This window comes from Pseudochaenichthys georgianus, chromosome 7, assembly GCF_902827115.2.
Source record: "Pseudochaenichthys georgianus chromosome 7, fPseGeo1.2, whole genome shotgun sequence".
NCBI lineage: Eukaryota > Metazoa > Chordata > Actinopteri > Perciformes > Channichthyidae > Pseudochaenichthys > Pseudochaenichthys georgianus.
The window spans coordinates 17,408,898-17,429,744 of record NC_047509.1 but is presented as its reverse complement, the minus strand read 5'-3'; the positions used below and the strand labels follow the sequence as shown (position 1 = coordinate 17,429,744).

The following is a 20,847-nucleotide window of genomic DNA, read 5'->3' as shown; positions in this document are numbered from 1 at the left end:
GTAAAACCCTACAGTATCATGTTATCCTAAACTAGATAGATTTCCTCTATAAAACTATATCCATTCATAAACATGTAGATTTTGGTTGTGTAAGCCAGTGCAATCAGAGAGTTGCTCTACTCCTTTAAGGATCAATCATGTGATACTACGCACACGAGAAACCCCCCCACACAGAGCAATGCAAAGATTTGATTGGCTGAAACCTGTGAATGGCAAACATTAATGATTAACATTCATGTCACAACACTGCAGTTTCATTCAGTTCTTGGTTCCATTTGGTGGGCGCTATGCAATGTTGTGCCACTGGAGGGCATAACACATAACCCAGCAGTATGCCTTCAGCCCTTCAGTAACATGGACTAATTGTATGAGGCACTATGTTAACATAAAAGACGTGGAGACATTGTTAAAAGGGATAAATAATCAGATCTACAATGTAATGGGGTGTTTCAAACACTAAAACAGATACACAAACACGTTTGTGCATTAATCTCTATCAGTGACTTAATAGATGAATAAAATACATTCAAATTAGAAGTAGTAATACATTACTTGCAACTATGATAAAACACAACTCCACACCAGAACATTAGTATCACAATATGTCATTTTTCAAGCTGATTAATCATACAGGTAACCATTTCCCCTGTCTAATAGCAGCAAGACAATTCCTATGAGTGATCAGATCTAAGTCCACATCCACAGACTTAGCTCTCCCTTCACTAAAGCTAAACTCAATAATACATTCCATATGAATATTATGGGGGGGGTGAATATCTGAGATATAAAAAGTAGATGATAATGATCTGCCAACATAAATTACCTACATGCATGTCCTAATTTGTCAGCCCTCAGAATATAATTATGAAATATTTCATTTCATACATGTTTCCCTCTTCCTCGTCTCCTTTCCTTCCAGATACAAAAGCTTCACTCGCTTCACTCAAATGAATAAAGACGGACACTCATTTATAGCTTTTAAAAGCACCAGGGTCTTTCATAATATACTGAGACCCTCTGCGAAGACATCACGCCTTCCGGTTTAGGGCTGACCTACATCTATACACAGTGCTTTATTGTAACTATTACCTTTTTTTATTAATAAAATACAATCTGAAACTGGCAAATGTGTAGTCTCCTGCCTAGAGTATTGTCTGCAAGTTTGCTTTTTTTCCAAACTTGACTAATCTATAATAAAAATAATAAAAATTACAGGTAATATCAGAAGCACAGGTCTATCCATGTATCAAGAGTATAGTCAAACTAGACAACAACTATCATGCCAAGTCTATGTTTATCTGACAGGTGTACAGATAGTCATGATAATATTTCCTCACTATGTTGTGTGGTTAGATACAGAGTTATCTTGCCATATGATTTGATTGTCTATAAACTAAATGTCAGAGAGAGAGAGAGGCACCAGACTGTAAGGAAAACAAATCGGTAAACAAATAATAAAGTCTCTCTGTATAAATATAAACTCTAGAATTGTCTGATAATTATGGAGTTTGTCAGCGCTTGATCTATGCACACAAATATAAAACGGCAGTCCTGGAACAAATCGTTTGTCCCGATCTAGGATCAGCTTTAGCCTCCCTGCTGTCTTACATTTTCCTGTAGGGCAGGAAAGGTCAAATTAACTCCAGGTCAGTGTCTAGAAGCAACTATACCAGTCTATAAAACGCGCATAAAAGAGAGAAGGCACAGAAACACAAACCCACCAGTGTGTGGAGTGCACTGACAGCAGCAGTTTTTCAGGAGCAAACTGGGTGAAGCTGCTGGCAGCAGATGGGTTGCTTACGACTTGCAATGTCTGGAAAAAAGCAGAGATTGATATAGTTGCTGTCTCATTTTCATTTAGTTTGTTTTGGACCTCTACATGGGTAAGATGAGTTATTCACCATTTGTCTCCTGGCCGCATATAAGTCATGAGCCACAGGTGTGTGTCATTCACGATAGCCAGAGTAACATTCAGTGGATGATAAACCGAGAGGTGACTCGGGCGTGTTCTTAAAGGCACCCCTGAAGAAAAAACAGGGGCTTTTTCATTTGATCCTTTTACAACTATCCCTAACCTGCACTGAGTACAGAAAGCTGGTTTCCTCTTGTCCCACAACAGAACAGATCTACACTGCTTTTTGTTTTTCAGATCAAAATCAAGCAAGAAGCCACTTTATGCTACAGATGTGATGCAGACCATTTCTTATACACCTCATCCTATTTCACCACACCTGTCTGCCCTACTGATGTTTGATTTGCCGCCTTTGACTTGGCAGATTGTGTTTTCTCAGCAGCAGGTTTGGCCACAGTCACGTTTGCCCCTTTGCTCTCTTGCCTCTTCTCCTGTTTGGCTGCGTCCCCAGAATTGCTATTGCTATTTTGATGAATGGAAGTTGTTGTTTTCACAGGGATGGGTGCTTTCCCCGGGGGCACGCGGGGGTCTTCTCCAATGTCCACGGTGAGATTGGTGTAGAGAGGCTCCAGCTCTCTGGAAAGGAGCTCGTAGGTCAGAGAGTTGAGGCCGTCAGAGCGCCAGTTGAGTCTGGTCCTTTTCAGAAGGTCAAATCTAGAAAGATAAACAAAGTACCACAGGTTGTGTTTCAGGGGCAAACTTTAAAGGAATAGTTTTACATAATGGGAATTATGTTAAGTTGCATATAATAACATGAGGAGGTCGATACCACTCTCATGTCTGTGTGCTAAATGAAACTGCAGCCAGGAAATGGTTAACTAGCATGAAGACTGGAGGCAGGGGAAAACAGCCAGCCTGGCTTTTAAACAAAAGTCTGTTTCTATTGCAATTAAACAGAAGAGATATAATGTGTTAACTATTGAATTCTAGAAGTGCTGGTTAGCTCATTTTGTTACCTTTGGACCGAGGCAGGCTAGCTGTCTCCATCTGTTTTCAGTCTTATTGCTAAATTAAGCTAACGGTTTCTAGCTTCATATTTAATGGACTGACATGAAAGTGACCTGATCTAATTGTAACTGCAAGCGTAATTCCCATTAAGTCAAAAACCAACAATCAACAATACTACATAAAAATGTCTCCCCAAAAGTGTGGGCAATATAGTATTTGTTCTTATATCAAGGATTTGGATTACAAATGATGTTGAAGATTGTTTAATTATATAGTTCATCTTTTTTAAGCATGGTGGGATATAACATTTATCTGAAAACAAATAAGCATGCTGCCCGAGGAAAGAAAAAACATTATTGTAAAAGTTTTGACCAAAAAGAAGTTGACCAAATAATTATAATACATATAATATGTCAATATCTTTACATTGTGTGTGTGTGTGTGTGTGTGTGTGTGTGTGTGTGTGTGTGTGTGTGTGTGTGTGTGTGTGTGTGTGTGTGTGTGTGTGTGTGTGTGTGTGTGTGTGTGTGTGTGTGTGTGTGTGTGTGTGTGTGTGTGTGTGTGTGTGTGTGTGTGTGTGTGTGTGTGTGTGTGTGTGTGTGTGTGTGTGTGTGTGTGTGTGTGTGTGTGTGTGTGTGTGTGTGTGTGTGTGTGTGTGTGTGTGTGTGTGTGTGTGTGCATGCATATGTACCTGCGTGGGTTTTGTTCATTGCCCCGATCTCCTTTATGCTTGATCATCTTGTAATGACCAATGGCCACTGGAGGGCGCATGATCTTCATGCCTGACAGACGAACTCTGGATCGGCAGCACAAAACAAGAGTCAACAGGAACACAAGATTCCCCTTCAAAGGCATAGAAACTGTGTCTGGATAATATCAACAAAGCCTGGCACCTTACTATTTATGATATGATCTATAATACAAAGCAATACTCAACCTTAGTAACTCTAGCCTCTAAGGCAGTGGTTCCCAACCTTTTTTCCCAAGAGCCCCCCCAAATGACTCCTGTTGGAAGTTGCGCCCCCCCCCCCCCCCCCACACACACAACTGCGGTAATTAAAGTTTAAAAGTCTCAAAAATGCTACTACTGTCACAAACTAGATGAATGTGAAGTATTTTGTTAAAGGAGGATGAAAGCGTAATTAAGGAGCACTATTGGAGTGACTTTGATGGTTATTGGACTCGGGATTCATTCATTTGGATTCCCGCAGTATGAAGAAATTAAAGGACGGCGCGGAAGTGGAAACAATTCACAAAGGGATTAAACTGTTTACAACACATGCTCAAAGTAAGCCGGATTTTGCCGATGTGTTTATGTGGATTCAAAAATTGTAAATAATCTACAAAATGGAGGAGACCGATCTGATCGGAGCAACTGTGACACCCAGGTTGGGAACCACTGCTCTAAGGGATACACTTAAAAGCAGTAAAAATTAAGAAAATAAACTTAGAATTGTGGGTGATGTATTAGGAAAACATACTTTTATGGCCAAAAGGCGGGGAAAACACTGTGGTTCCCTTTTCCCATCTCTGGTTCTTGTGTACACCACAGTTATCTAAGTCAATGAAAACATGGGGTGACTAATGTTGTTTAAGTTGCAAACAGCATGCACAAAAGGCAATGTTTTACAACAGGTATGGGATAAATGTACAAGTTTTGTTTCATGTAATAATTAGTGCAAGCTTTATAAATGTTGTTTCCTTGTTTCATTGAATGACTCTCAAAACAGAGTAGCAAATGGTAGAAGAGCCAGAGAGTGAAGAGAGGGGACCGCAGCATAGAAATGAGATAAAAACTGCCTAAAAAACTCTTAAAGTATGCAGCCCCGCCCAAATCTGTGAGCTAGTCCATGCAAACATACTCACTGAGCCCACTCCAAGAGACACACAGCAAAGCCACAGCAGTGGGAGGGGACGTGAAGATGAAAGACGATGTTAGGACACATAAAGAAAAGTCAAAGAAAAGGAAAACATGTGGTACATAAACTGTAAACATGAGAAACAACAGAATGAGTTAAGCAAAGTAAATATAAGAAGCGAAGGAGATGAAATAGCTGCGCGTGTATTTCTGAAGCTAAACCCCCGTGCACATCTCACATGTCAACATGCAGTTTAGTGTTGTCACCATGCAGGATGTGGACATCTCCACCCTCCTTACCTGGCAGCAATGTCATCGTCCTCTCCGCCCCAGCCCCAGTACTGGTTCGGGAAGCCGTTCATCTTCATGTACTGGTCTGGGGTCACCGCTGACACTCCACCAAAATACTGTGTGTACGGCAGCCTGGGAGGGTCACATTACCAATGAACAATCTTAAAAATGACTATTTCTGCACAAAACATTAAAGGTCTCCTATTATTCTCTTTTTCATCAATATATTATAGGTGTCGGATATATAAAAAACATGTCTCTGAAGTGTTTGCCTCGAAATACCAAACAGATCATGCATTGTAGCATCCCATAATCCCCTCTGTTTCAGGCCTGTTTCAAAAGTGCTGATTCTCTGTCTGTTACTTTAAATGAAAATAAGGAGCCCCTCCCCACGCCCCTCTGAGAGATATTTGGTTAAAAAAAACACAATGGTGCTCTAGGAGGAGATTCAGGTGATAAGGTGGGAGGGGTGGGGGTTACCTTGGTTGGTGATTGGCTAATGGTTACACAAGCCAAAAAATCCTTATGACATCATAAAGTGGCCAAAATCTGATCAGCTCATTTTCAGATAGGTTTTTATATAAATGGATCAGGACAAAAAGTGAGCAAATCATTTTTCCTGAAACTTTCAGAATCTCTTTACATGTTTTTTTCTAGCATAAAATACATGAAAAAGTGGATTTTGCATAATAGGTGACCTTTAATATTAAAGTCCATCCACACACACTGTGCTGCTGCTACCTGTATCTGAACTTGTCCATGGCCACAGAGAGGTGTGTCGGGAACTGTTTGTGGCAGGTGTAGGTGTTGTGGTCGTTTTCGGGCAGCAGGTCGACATCGTGCAGGAAGATGCAGCTCCAGTCTTCATCTCTGAGCGCCTCTCGCACCCCAACATTCAGCAGCTTGGCTCGGTTAAAAGTACTGTTCCCCCACTGAAGCAGACAGAGGGAGAGACACAGCGACAAATAAATGAATAAGTCTAAAACAAATACAGGATGAGTGTGCAACTCGATTTTGACAGGAAAGCAACTGGAGACTTCTAGAATTGTGTGAGTAACATTCTGTTTTTAAACTTCTCTGTTTCAGTGTGTGTACTCTGTATCAATGCTCTGTAGTTGATCTGACTGAAATTGTGATTTTAAATCTCAAAACCGCTACAGTATCTGTCCGGCAGAAACTTGGGACAAGTAATTTGACTGAAAACCTTAAAACTGAACTAACTGACTGCTAGGGTTAACTTTGATTTAAACATTTGTAGAATACTAAGAGCTTTATTGAGTAGGTGTAACTGTATTAAGGGTTAAACTCATAACTTTATAACTTAGGGTTTAATGTAATTGACTTAAAGACAATAACAAGTCAGGAGGAAGCCAGTCTAGATTTCCTTTTGAGGGCCACTAGCTGCAGAGAGTGAACTAATTAAAGGGACGTGGCCCCACAGCTGTGAGAACTCAGCAATCAGGTGTCCATTTTAGGTAGCACTTTCCTGGAGCGTCAGACAGGCTAAAACTGGCAAAGACATTAGAGTCCTGCGGGAGTCACGAGGAGGCAAATTCTACTTTGATTGAGCTAAGTGTCGCTGGTGTTTTATTTTATTTGGTTGTTTAGCCCCTCATGCTATAATCATGTGTATTTTCTCCATTCCTGTCTTCTCGCAATTATCACTGGCCCCGTGTATCTCGTAATCGATATAACCGGCCTGCTCTCGTCTATCCCACATGCTCCACTGAGATCCAACATCTAGTTTCAGGCGGCCTGTAGAACTGCCAGTCAGCTGTTCCTAAGGCTGACTTCATCTCTGGCTACGCTTCCCTGCAGTCTCTGGATTTCCTTGCTCTCACTGAGACGTGGATTACTCCATCCAACACATCCACCCCAGCAGCTCTCTCCACAGCATATTCCTTCTCCCATACACCCAGACCCACTGGCAGAGGAGGTGGCACTGGTCTCCTGCTCTCTCCCAAATGGAGCTTTTCCCTCTTCAAGCTACCTAACTTCACTCCTTCCACCTTTGAATTCCATGCCGTCACAGTAACCCATCCTATACAATTAACCATTGTTGTTCTCTACCGTCCACCAGGGGTCTTGGGGGACTTCTTGGAGGAATTTGATAATCTCCTCTCACACATCTCTGAAACTGGTCCTCCCGCTGTACTTTTCGGACACTTCAACCTCCAGACAGGGAAGATAGACGAACTAACATCTCTGTTAACCGCCTTTGCTTTCTCACTGTCTCCGTCCCCACCAACTCATAAAGCTGGCAATGTCCTTGATCTCATATTCTCAAGGAACTGCGCTACTTCTAACCTCTCTGTAAACCCGCTCCACTCATCCGATCACTTCTTCATTTCATTCTCTCTACCCCTTTCCAAACATAACAAACTAATCTCTTCTCATCCTGCACCTGTCCGCCGTAACCTTCGTTCCCTCTCCCCCTCTACCTTTGCCTCATCGGTGCTCTCAGCCCTCCCTTCCTCTGACTCGTTCCAACTCCTGCTTCTAAACTCTGCTGCAGAAACTCTCCTCTCTACTCTCTCATCCTCTCTGGACTCTCTCTGTCCTCTCACATCTCGGCAGGCTCGTCAGTCCCCTCCTGCTCCCTGGCTAAATGATGCACTGCGTGCTAATAGAACCGTCCTTCGGGCAGCAGAGCGGAAATGGTGGAAATCCAAACACCGTGACGACCTCCTAACCTATCAGGCTCTCCTCTCCTCTTTCTCTGCTTCGATCTCTCAGGCAAAAAGCACTTTCTTTCAAGATAAGATCCAATCTTCCTATTCCAATCCCAAAAAACTATTTTCCATCTTCTCCTCCCGCCTGGACCCCCCCCAAAGCCCCTTCCCCCTCCTCCCTTCTGTCAAGCGACTTTGTTAACCACTTTGAAAAAAGGTTGATGATATTCGCTCTTCTTTTTCTGACTCACCTCTACTCACCGCTGGGTCACCAGACCCTCCTTTCACCCACACACTGACCTCCTTTTCCCCTCTCTCCAAGTGAGGTTCTTACCCTCATTACCTCTGCCCGCCCTACCACCTGTCCTCTGGACCCTATCCCTTCAAACCTCCTTCAGACTATCGCTCCTGATATTCTACCGTTTCTCACCCATTTCATCAACACTTCTCTGGTCACTTTCCAAACAGTCTCAAGGAGGCAAGAGTAAACCCTCTCCTAAAGAAACCCACTCTCAACCCGTCAGATGTTATAAACTACAGGCCTGTCTCTCTCCTCCCGTTCCTGTCTAAAACACTTGAACGCGCTGTCTTTAGACAACTCTCCTGCTATCTCCATCAGAACAACCTTCTGGATCCGCACCAGTCTGGTTTCAAGGCAGGTCACTCCACAGAAACTGCCCTCCTTGCTGTCACTGAGGAACTGCACACTGCTAAAGCAGCCTCCCTCTCCTCTGTCATCATCCTTTTGGACCTGTCTGCTGCATTCGACACGGTGAACCATCAGATCCTCCTTCACACTCTTCAAGAACTTGGAGTTTCAGGCTCTGCACTTTCCCTCCTCACCTCATACCTCAAAGACCGTACCTACAGGGTTACTTGGAGAGGGTCCGAGTCCGACCCTTGTCAATTAACTACAGGGGTCCCTCAGGGCTCTGTTCTTGGTCCCCTCCTCTTCTCCTTGTACACAAACTCGCTCGGATCAGTCATTAGCCCGCATGGTTTTTCATACCACTGCTACGCTGACGACACCCAATTAATTCTGTCCTTTCCCCGCTCAGAGACCCAGGCCGTCGCACGCATCTCTGCTTGTCTAGCTGACATCTCTCAGTGGATGTCTGATCATCACCTCAAGCTCAACCTTGACAAGACTGAACTGCTTTTCCTTCCGGGAAAAGATTGTCCCACTCTTGACCTAACAATCAACATCGGCACCTCTGTTGTTTCCCCAACTCACACTGCAAGGAATCTGGGTGTGACCCTAGATAACAACCTGTCCTTCACTGCAAACATCGCTGCTACAACCCGCTGCTGCAGATACACGCTTTACAACATCAGGAGGATGCGTCCCCAGCTGACCCAGAAAGCGACGCAGGTTCTGGTCCAGGCTCTCGTCATCTCACGCCTAGACTACCGCAACTCCCTCCTGGCTGGTCTACCTGCATCTGCCATCCGACCTCTGCAGCTCATCCAGAATGCAGCTGCTCGCCTGGTCTTCAACCTTCCTAAATTCTCCCACACCACGCCGCTCCTCCGCTGCCTTCACTGGCTTCCGATAACTGCTAGAATCCACTTCAAGACAATGGTACTTGCGTACCATGCTGCGAATGGATCTGGCCCTTCCTACATCCAGGACATGGTTAAACCGTACACCCCAGCATATGCACTCCGCTCTGCATCAACCAAACGGCTCGCTGCACCATCGCTGCGAAGGGGACCCAAGTTCCCATCAGCAAAAACACGTGGGTTTGCTATCCTGGCTCCAAAATGGTGGAATGAGCTCCCCATTGACATCAGGACAGCAGATGGCTTACACACCTTCCGGCGCAGACTGAAAACTCATCTCTTTCGACTCCACTTCGAGCGATAGAACTATTAACAAAGCACTTGTATACTAATAAAGGGCTGGCTTATCTAAAGCCAGTTGAGTAGCACTTGAAATGTTTTTTCTCTATGAAGCCTGATGTACTTATATGATTCTGTTTTCTTCAAGTTTGTATTTTGTTGATCGAACGCACTTATTGTAAGTCGCTTTGGATAAAAGCATCAGCTAAATGCAATGTAATGAGAGAACACATTGTGTGAGTAAATAATCTCACACTGTGCTGCTATGGTTACAGTTTATCTACAGTGAAACCTCAGAAACGAAATACACCTAAATGTCCTTTGTTTGTAACAATATTATTTCGGATTTTCAGTCAATCCGACATACAAAAATATATATCTAGCCATGCACATCCTTTTGCTTTTATTTTGCTAAGGTTTAAAGACACCTGCCTGTGAGATTCAGTGTTTCTTAAATAGGAGTAGCTTCAGGGAAAAGCTGTTATTTTTCTTAACAATGAATTATCCAAAGTAACCAGGACACCTGAGGCCCCGGCCACACGAGGACGAAAACGGTCGTTTGCGTTACTGTTTAGTGTCATATAGACCGTTCGGCCATACGAGGACGACCGAATACGGCACTAAACGACTGCGGAAACGATAACGGGTCCCAAGGTGGATAGAACAGCATACGCAACGCTCTGGGGGGTCCAACGGCTCCGTGTGTACGCCCTATACGATCATTTTCTGATAATGATGAGGCAATAGCCCCGCCTCTCCCCACCTCTGCTGCTCACCCCCGCGTCAAAGTAAACTGCACACTGAATTCAGATTATTTATCTTTCTCTCGATATTGACATAAACACGAGTGAAGTCTATTCTGACAGGACGGAGACACCTCTCAAACTACCTAAACTAGTTATAAATATGTTTATTTTTACTGTCGGCCAGGTCACTCATTACTGGATCAGCTGCTGCATGAAACAGACACTGACGCTGTCCGAAGAGAGGGAGGATAAAGAGAGGCTCCATGTATTTTATTATAATATTATATAGAGTCGTTATTCATTTGTTTTAAAGCTCAATAAATAACAAAGAAGACCTTTGACCGGCACTTTTATAATTTTGTCCGGAAGATTTAAACTTTAATACACGTTGACTGGCAAAAAACTCTGCCCGGTTCCCTCGGCCCCCACCGCGGAGAATAAACAGAAGGGCAACCATGACAACCATGCTTCTTCGCTGCTTTTGTGGAGGAAGTTACAGCGCCACGTACAGGTTCCTGCATATGTACTGCAGCTTCTCCAGCGGTTGGAGCTAAACGGAGCGGTCTCGTGTGGACAGACACTATCCGGTGAATATTGCGTGTGGACGGAAGCTTTTTTGCGTTTGCGTTAATCCTATGCGTTTAGCCGTTTTCGTCCTCGCAGACACAGTGGGCCTTTTGACATTTTTGAAAGAAACACAAGAAGCACCCTAAAATAAATTCAATTTGTATCCATTGTCTATAGGGAATATTAGAGACATACAGCTCTGGGACAAACTAAGAGACCAGTGCAGCATTATCAGTTTATCTGGTTTTACTATTTATAGGTATGTGTTTGAGTAAAAAAAAATTGTTATGTTATTCTATAAACTACTGAAAACATTTCACCGTGTTGGAATTCAACAGGCACTGGAATGGAATGGCTGCCATACATGTAGAGTTTGAGATTTAAGACACATTTGGAGTGTATATCTCAAAACTAAACCAAACCTATGTATAAATCTGTCTATCTGCAGGTCTCCCTTGAAAAAGAGATCAATGATCTCAATGGGATTTCACCTGGATAAATAAAGGTTTTTAATTTAATTGAATAAAGATAGGTACCACAAGACTCTAATAAGATGCAACCCAGAGCCCTAGAGAGATAAGAGTTACGACACTCCCATAGACCTCCGTTGTAAAAAATGGCGGCGCCTACTTCCGGGGTATGGACATCGAAATAGTTCCAAATATTGTCATTTGGGCGTTGGACCTCATTAGATTACATTACGGCGCGTCGATTAGTTCCAGAGGTAAGTTGCTGAAATATCGAACTCTTTTGAATTGTCAACTGTCTATATTGTATCAGAGGCCCTTTATGATGCTTATACTGGTCTTCATTTGTATATGCACAGCGTAATTATCTATATTTTATCTTGGTTGTTACAACCAATTTTTCTGGCATCTGCTAGTTAGCTAGCGCAACTTCGTCAGCTTTGAAGGTAAGATTTCAGTAATGAATATATATATCAATGATGCTGGGTAACTAACAAACAGGATTTAGATTGATTATGTGTTTTTATTGTTATTTTGGTTTTTATCTGCTGAACCTGACCGTGTCAGTCGGCTTTTTCTGTATGATATGACTTAACTGCTAGCACTAGTAGAAATGAGGTGGCGTTTGTGATAAATATTTCATTTAATATTTCATTGAATTTTGGGATATACTAACATTTCATTATGTGACATGTTGACTGTACTTAGTTTTTTTTTGTACTGTTCCGTGTTAACTCATCTGTACTGTACAACTAGCCTAGCGCTACTTTTTAATGCTTGATGGCATGCTAGGATAGATTCCTTTGTATTGTAATATACACACTAGTTTAATGATTGTTCTTCAAAGGTATTATTCAGTCTTAAAAAAATAATAGCCTACTGAATAGGCTACTCTACAGCAGTGAATGAATGATGAGCCTAAAACATGGTCATGCATCCAAAATGTTTATTTTTAACAAAATAAACACTTAAAAAAAAAATAGCACTTTTTTTTATTCAGCCTCATGTCAGCCATGGCGGAGGCTGTTGCTGCTGAAGGAGGGTGTTGCTGCTGAAGGAGGGTGCTGCTGCTGGAGTGTGCTGCTGCTGAAGGAGGGTGCTGCTGCTGGAGGGTGCTGCTGCTGAAGGAGGGTGCTGCTGCTGAAGGAGGGTGCTGCTGCTGGAGGCTGTTGCTGCTGAAGGAGGGTGCTGCTGCTGGAGGGTGCTGCTGCTGAAGGAGGCTGGTGCTGGAGGGTGCTGCTGCTGGAGGAGGCTGGTGCTGGCAACGGCTGCAGGTGATGACTGCTGAAAGAAGAGGAGGCTGGAGGCTGCTGACGGTGGACCGGGAATGGAGATGCCAAGTACATCGATGGCAACGAGTAAGGTGTTTGGCAGTGGCCTAGATGTTATGACCTTCGGTGCAGAGGTCTGTTGGGTCTTCTTTGCCTTCTTACTCTGACTCTTGCTGCCAAGATACCCTTTATGTTTATCCTTCCTCTCAGCCCTGATGCACTTTGATGCAATCCTTAACCTCAGCCTGATGTATGTTGAGAGGATTTTTTTCTTCAGGTCATGGCATGAGGGAAGGTTGCTGTCCAGCAACATGGCTTCTTGTTCCAGCTGTGACATTGCATTTGAGGACTCCATGAGGGAATCGCTCGTCCTCACACGGAACAGCTGCTCCACGTTCTGAACAAGGGTGAAAACCTCATCAGATGGATGGTAATCTGGCTCTAATTTGGTCTGTGTTGAAGATTTTTTTAAATTTTAGATTAATCAAATTGTGTTGTTTTTTTAATGCCGAATTAATCCTTTTCTGGTTTACCAGAGCCCTCTCTGCTCTCTTTCTTAGTAATCTCTCCCTTCTCAGTTGCCTCATTAGTTCCTCCACGTGAGCCCGGTCACAACTGGCCCTTGGCAGTCTGGTCCCTGGAGCACCTGACCCTGGCAAACTGGCCTCTTCATAGCTGACCCCTGACTGACTGGCTCCTGGCACACTGATCTCTGGTAAGGTGGCCTCTTGATTGTCGGCCCCTGACATACTGGCCCCTGGCAGTCTGCTGACATCTGTCTCACTCTCTCTGTCTGTTATGTCCCTTTCATTCCCTTGGAACTCCACCTCAATATCTCCCTGAATCTCTGTAACAATAACAAGGCAATCTTGCTGTTATATGTGTATGCTGCCTTTACATGTGCACCTATCGTCATTTAAGGGTACACTACACTCCTATAGTGACATTCATCTAAGTTCGTCTATTGGCAATGTTAAAGAGCCTGTGACACCATCCCAACATCTGTTGTGCAATGAAATATTGGGCTACTAGTAATCTGGAACCGTCAGTTTTAAAAAGAAAAAGCGATACCGTTCCGTTAAATATCAATAATTTCGAACATCGCGGGGAAATTCCTTGACTCATTTTGAAGTTTTGGGGGAAGCCGGAAGTGACGTCAATGCGGGAACGCTTCGAGAGCCAAACACGGACAAAGTGTGTTGTCATGCGTAGAAATGGTGAATTACTGAGATTAGGCACGTTAATAACGTTTTAATGAAGTTGACAGTATATTCATATTCGTCAGTGCTTTCATGTCAATTAGGCGACATAAACATAAATGATCGTGGTGAAGATGATGATTACATTAGGATTAAAAATCGGGAGTGAGAGCTGCTGAATTTCCTCCCGTCGGATGTGATATCAAAACAAATCAATTATTTTTGTGGTTGTAAACTCAAGTGGATGAAACTACATTTATTAGTGCTTTCATGTCAATTCGGCGAACATATGATACATTAAATGATCGTTTGTTTGAGCCGGTCTGCATTTCCTGATGAGAAAACAAACCGATGCTTTTTGTAGTTGTAGTACACCAACAACATGGATTAAACGTGTTTTTTTTACCACAATGTTGGGGAAATTAATGGATAAAATGCACGGATTATTATTATTATTATTATTCCCACTCCGATCGGGACACTAGGTCCACCGTTTCCCCGCAGCGAGGCCCCCCCCCCGTTGACAATTTACGTGGGCTGGGTGCAGTGGCGGACTGGCCATCGGGACGAATCCCGATGGGCCGGTCGGATAAGTCACCAGCACATCCCCCATAGGCGGCGCGTGAGGCTCAGGTTTGGGAAGGCTAAATAACTTCTTTTACCTGACGCTGCCCGCCTCCGGCGTCTATAGAAAAGAGATCCACTCAGTGTGCGGAGTTTAAATCTCTCAAGTCATATTACAGGATAAAGGAAATACAGTTTAAACTGCCGTATGCAGAGAAGACGCCGACGTGTCGCACTTATCATTCATATTACATCATCAATCAGATCATATAATATCATAATATATCATATATTTCCTTATCTGAGTCAGCTTCTCCAGCCTCATCTGGCCGTGCAACACTCACAGTGTCACAGACTGTATGCAGAAGTATTATTTAACACATTATGTTGACGAAACACTCGAGACAAATGTAATTAAAGTCAGATCCACTCGTGTCTTAGACGTGAACGCGCTCTCAGCTGGAGAGAGAAACCCTGGCTTGATTTACCAAGTTGATAACCAGCGTCGTAGGACCGCTTAGCGAGATCTCGTTTGTTAGTTTGTTGTTGTTAGTTTGTTTGTTACTCAAACATATCTAGGGTCTGTTGAACTGGCTTCGTAGTACAGGGCACAGGTGGCGAGCAGCGCTAATGTCAAAGACACAGACATTATACATTATATTTGTATTTTACCAGGATGCAGTGACACAAATATTTACATATTTACATTTACTATCTACAGCACCCTGACATCCCCCACTCCCCCCGTTGACAATTTACTAGCGGTACCGAAGTGGGCCGGTCGAGAGTCCCGGGATGATTTTTAGTCCCAGTCCCACCACTGGCTACATGACCATATGATCGCCCATATTGACGCACCTCATTCCTAAACTTCTAACAGATACAACATAAACCGATCCTTCAGCCTCATATGAGCTCTCAGACACGTTCAACATTAACCTGTCATCGCTGTCTGAGCTTGCTGCTGTGTGCGCCGTCGTGCGTTTACATCTGACTGTATATATATAAAGGTTTTCATGCAGATGCTGGGATCCTGGACGGTGCAGCTGGAGCGCTGTGCCCGCAATGACGTCACCCATCATTTGGCGGGACTTGAAGAATCCGCGAGAAGATCCAGAAAATTGTCAACATTGAAGGCAGATTAATGGTTATCAAAGTACAAATATCCAAAATCAGTTCAGTAACGGTTTTCAAGGGGACAATATGTACTCAAATTGATGGGTTTGGATGATGGGGGAAAACCGTGTCACAGGCTCTTTAAAGTATGAAGAAATCTGTAGATTATCTACATGTGGTATATGAGTCTTCAGAGAATCCCTGAACCCTGGTAGTTTTGAAGCTGTATAATCTGAAGGTTGCATTAGGAGTGTAGTCTATCCTTGAATTATATAACATGGGAAACATTGTTAGCTTCATATATCATACCAATGTTTGATATGCCATAATAGGTGTGGTCATCATTCCTGACATTAACAGCTGGAGGCATACTCCTTGACGTGGATGTCCTCCTTTTCGGTTTAGGCCGATGTATAAATACTGTTGGAACAGCATCTGGCCTCAACCTCAAATTTCCTCCTGATTTGTTGCCAATATATTGGTCGTCTTCAAAGTGTACCTGTAGGTAGGTAGGTTTGATCAGTTTCCACTGCACACTTCAAATGTCATTGAAGAGTCATAATTCTCTACACTTGGAAATATGATGCCCTTTAAAATGTTAACAAGTCATGTCACCTCTGTGAACATTACTTACATGACAGAGTTTTCTGCTGTTGTTGTCCTCTGTCAGACACATGTTTTGTCTGTTGACCATTGCCATCCATCTCTTCCTTGGCTCTACTTCCTTAGGGAAGCCATACATCCAGAACCCCTTCTCTGATCGATTAGAGCATCCAAATGCTGCACATCCAACCATGGTATGACAACTGATCTATTAAAATGCAATATAAACGAAAGTGCCATAATATTTGTTGTGCAAACATTTTAACATGAATATTGCTATGTCCTCTGTTCAGTCTGCTCCCAACTGTATTCTCTCCCCTTATTCACCACTGTTCCTATTCTTGCTCTGCTTTTTAGGGCCCAGGAAACAGATGAAGAGGATGTCCCTTTCACAAAGGAACCTTTTTGTTTTTTTCAAAATGGTTAGGCTCCTGATGCCCTAGAGTTCTGTATTGCTTTTTTGTAAGTAGTATTGCTTTTTTGTAAATAGTTGCTCACCCTAACCCTTTTTTGTAAATAGTATTGCTTTTTTATAAATAGTTGTTTGTAAATATTTGTAAAATGCCCCCCCCCCCCCCACAATTGTTGTTCGCACAATTATGCTTCTGTTTTTCACTTTTTGGTGTCCATTGTTCAGCCACTGTATTGGTAAGCAATAATGTGTTATTCACACTCCTGACTCCAGTTTGATGTGCTGCACTCTCCTCTGAGTGGTCCTGGTTTCAGGCAGAGGTCATGGCTTGGAAGGTTTTATATCCTGTAGTGCCTCAACAGAACCTAATATGAATTGCTTTTTTCAGTTTCTCTTTTTTTTTTATTGTCTCGTCGCTGGATCACCTCCCCCTGGCAAAGTGGCCTCGTCATTGACAAACCTGTTTTTGTTGCTCTGTTGAACCATGGTTCAACAGGAGCTTCTGTAAATAGTTTTGTAAATAGTTTGAATATTTATCATAGTAATCATTTTCAGTCTCCCACTCTGTCTCAATTTAATTTATCATTTCTTTGCCCCACCATATGTTTTGTTGTCCAAGGGCACTAATTTGGTCTGTGTTGAAGATTGTTTTACACTTTTAATCAAATTGTGTTTTTTGGCTGAATTAATCTTTTTCTGTTGAACCCTAACCCTCTTTGTTCTCCTTCTCATTCATTTTACTTTGTTTTGTTCTAACACACATCACTTTTTCCATACACTGTTCTTAATACTTGTTCACACATGTGTTCGTCCCTTTTACTTTGTTTTTCCTGTTGTTCTTGTTCAAACACATATATCAATTGTTCATCCACTGTTGTGGTAAAATGATATTCATAGTCTTAACATGATCATGCTACCCATGCTAACATGAACATAAGGGTTTCCCTCCAAAAATGTAAAACGTATCTAAGTAATAGGCTACCAAGGCTACTTTCTGTTGTCACCCTGCCTCTCCAAATGCAAAACTGTCAATAAAAAGCATGCAATAATGCAATTACAGCTGAAAAAGTACTTGGGTGTGTGTGTTTTTTTTTTATATATATTTACCATTCAATAACGCAATCGCTGCTGTCTGTCTGTCCCATAGAAGAACATGACAGCGCAGCGCAACTATACTACGGACGTGACATCAACATAGCCTGCTTGTGCTACCACACTTTCCCCTCAAAATATCGTTAAATAACGAAACTTGTAAATAGTGCCAATCCATACAAAGTGTAACCACATCATGTAAATATGAAAGCAATCTTTAAAAAATAACAGCGTTGGTTTAATCTATGACTATTTTGAGCATGTTTGTGCTGTTTTTGCCATAGAGAAGCATTGCCACGGAAGTGCGTTTGGAACTATCCCGGCATACATAAACCACGTGACCGGCTGGCGGCGACATCAAAGAGTGTCGTAACTCTTATCTCTCTAGGGCTCTGATGCAACCTATTCACTCTGAAAAATATACTGATACTAAACTTTGGAACCAGCATTCACACACAACAACAGAAACGCATGCATAACCTGACCTGCTGCACTATATAGATGCTGTAGTGGATCTGCTGTCTTTGCAGGAAAGGGTGGAGATGGTAGAGGAGAGCACGGAGGTGGATCTGCCGGTTCCGGTACGGCACCACTATGGCCGTGTGGTGGCGAGGCTCACAGTCTGGTGGCCGATAGTGTCCGCCTGGCAACACTAACGGGTTCCTCTGTTTGATCTCCTCCAGAGACAGAGGAGAGGAAAGCTTGACAGACACAGGTCCGACTGCAGGAGAGGAAAGGATAAGTGTGAATACTTGACCCATACAATTGTAGTTTGTATATCAGTTACTCATCCCGCGTTACCTTGAATTCTTAACGAAACATTCATTTTTACTTGCATGCCTCCCCGGTGAACGAAGAATTCAAAAGTGAATATAAGTAAATAAGGGTCTCCTTTAACAACAACAAAACTATATCAAAACATCTATTTACAAACACACAACTTGTGCAGTATAATCGGAGTCTCATTATTTTGTTATGTTCACTACTTTCTAAACTCATGCATTTTTACTAAAATGAAATACACTGTTCAAGCGGAAGATTTTAAACAGTAAGTGTTTCAGAGGTAAAGAGCCTATGACAGAACAAATAAGACTTGGAATATACTATAGTTGTGTGAATGTTTGTGAACTGATGTTTTGTGGAGGCTTGCAGGAACAAATGTTTTTTTTTCAAGAGTTTCCGGAATATTTATTGCCTGCTCAAAATGACACACATTGCTTCCTTGTGCATGTTTTTGTACACACGTGTTACATTTAACAGCACATATTTAACACCTCTCACTCTCTCACCAAGCAGTGGTGAAGGGATCTGGCAGTCTCTCAGTGGGGGGCCTGTGGCAGGGGGTCCAGTGCCCGAGTTGCGAGGCGGGGGAGGCGGTACTCCCAGATGACTGAGGTTGGTATAGACGTCGTGAGGTCGAGAGTAATCAAACTCCGGGTCTGTGGTATGCACCAGGACCGACACCAAGCCTTTGAAGCCCCCGAGAGAGAAATAGAGAACAAAGGCAAACTGGAAGCCCACCAGCAAGGCTAGTGTGCACGGAGAGTCCAGAGAGCGTCCGTAGCACGCCATCATAAAGTCATAGAGGAAGGGTGAAATTTAAACGCGGGGAAAATTGAATGGAGGGTTGTAAGAAGTGGTGGGGAGGGGGAAGCAAGTAACAGGATGTGGAGGGAGAGGTGGGATGAGCAAGGGAGGCAGAAGGAGAGAAGGGGAAGGAGACAGCACTGAGTGTGGGCTCAGGTGTGCAGGAGGTGAGTGTCCATCTGTAGGAATGGGTAGTGATGAAGCACAGTCTGCACTTCCATCACCTCCTGGACACAGCCGTCCCTGAGAAGGAAAGATAATATCTATATGTTATGATATTTATTGTATGAGTTCATTATTTTATAACAATAAGATATGCTGGGTACCTGCTTTCACAAAGGTCTAATGAAAACCTGTCCTGGACCAGGAGGGGCTCACTCCACCTCGGCCTCCTTTCATCTTTAAGCTTTCTGTAAAAAAAAAGAAGAGAAAAGTGATTAACAATGCAGGAGCAGATTTGTCTCAGTATGTTATCTACTGTGGGCTATTATAAGCTGCAGAATGACAAGCAGCTACAAACAAATGTCATGTTGGCTTCTTAAATTAGAATGGCTTATTTTCAGCAGTGACATTTCCATGTTGCTTCTACGGAAGGGACGCTGATAGCTGCAGATGAAATTAATCCAACATAACATGTCTCTGTTTGTCCAAACAATTACATGCTATAGCAAGCCTTGTGGCTTCATTACTGGAGCTGATGTTGAATATCCTGAGACAGAAAACAAGAAACCATTTGCTATTCAAAAAATAGATCACAGAGGAGCAAATACAGCGCCATGATTATCAGAGCAGATAGCCTTCAAAACAGGTGATTAGCCTATCAACATATAGCCAGGCCTGTTCAGGCTCTCACGTACAATATTTACGTCACCAAATATGACAATAACATTTGTTCTACAGGATCACTGTCTGCATTATTTCTCCAGTCGGCCACAAAGGATGCTTATGAATTAAATGATAGGTTGCACCGAAGCTCTGCGCACCAGCCGACTCACCAGTATATCCCTGCGACATTTCAAATCCAACCCCCGGCTTCCTCTGACAGGCGATGGGCCGCTGACACCGAGCAGATTGACTAAAAGATAACCTTTTCCTGGGATGCTGATGGCTCGTCCTCCTAATCTCTCATCTGAGGCGAAATCTCTCCGTAGCTGCTTCCTAGAAAGCGCTGCAAACGCGTTCACACGCAAGAGCATCGCCGCATATCCGTCCGGTGTCAACACAGGCAAGTGCAGCCTCACCGAAAGACGGCTGATCACCGGATCCTTCCATCAGGGGGAGAAGGGGCTCCGCGGTGACGTGCTGAGCGCCAGATTTGAAAATGATATCGTATCACTGATGATGATTCATGGATTAATCTACACATATTTGCTCATATAAAATGAATGATGATTATCACCGTAAAATAGAATTGGTTCGCCCACTAGGCTACACAGCAAAAATGTATTTTTGTTCAATAGAAAACGACATAATTTGGCTACAGTAGGCCTATAACTTCCAAATATCACCCAAGCTGTTTAAACATTAAGTATCTAACATAGAGCATCAGCTGAATAATAATCAGAATTATAATAATAAATATGCATTTTTACTTTGTAGCCTATATGATGTCACTCGGTGTGCAACATTTTGTAAAATGTAGTTAAATTATCTGAATGTTTATAGTGGCTTCCTTTATTCAGTCCACAACATTACACATT

General features: G+C 42.9%; 1 protein-coding gene across 1 annotated transcript; it reads right to left on the bottom strand.

The window, feature by feature from the left end:
* Positions 1–1,670: 1,670 nt before the first annotated feature.
* On the bottom strand, positions 1,671–20,410 carry b4galt3 (UDP-Gal:betaGlcNAc beta 1,4- galactosyltransferase, polypeptide 3). The gene is made up of 8 exons (XM_034087676.2): positions 20,143–20,410; positions 19,474–19,557; positions 18,850–19,390; positions 18,046–18,281; positions 5,751–5,941; positions 5,019–5,141; positions 3,552–3,656; positions 1,671–2,566 (listed from the first exon to the last, which is right to left on the bottom strand). The coding sequence occupies exons 3-8, from the start codon at positions 19,133–19,135 to the stop codon at positions 2,218–2,220; spliced, it is 1,290 nt and encodes a 429-aa protein (XP_033943567.1). The 5' UTR covers positions 19,136–19,390; positions 19,474–19,557; positions 20,143–20,410; the 3' UTR covers positions 1,671–2,217.
* Between the last annotated feature and the right edge of the window lie 437 nt (positions 20,411–20,847).

Coding starts and splice junctions, on each gene's coding strand:
- b4galt3 (XM_034087676.2), bottom strand. CDS start 19,135: ATGATGGCGTGCTACGGACGCTCTCTGGACTCTCCGTGCACACTAGCC. Junction 18,282..18,849: donor GATCCCTTCACCACTGCTTG/GTGAGAGAGTGA, acceptor CCTCTCCTGCAG/TCGGACCTGTGTCTGTCAAG. Junction 2,567..3,551: donor AATGAACAAAACCCACGCAG/GTACATATGCAT, acceptor TTATCTTTCTAG/ATTTGACCTTCTGAAAAGGA.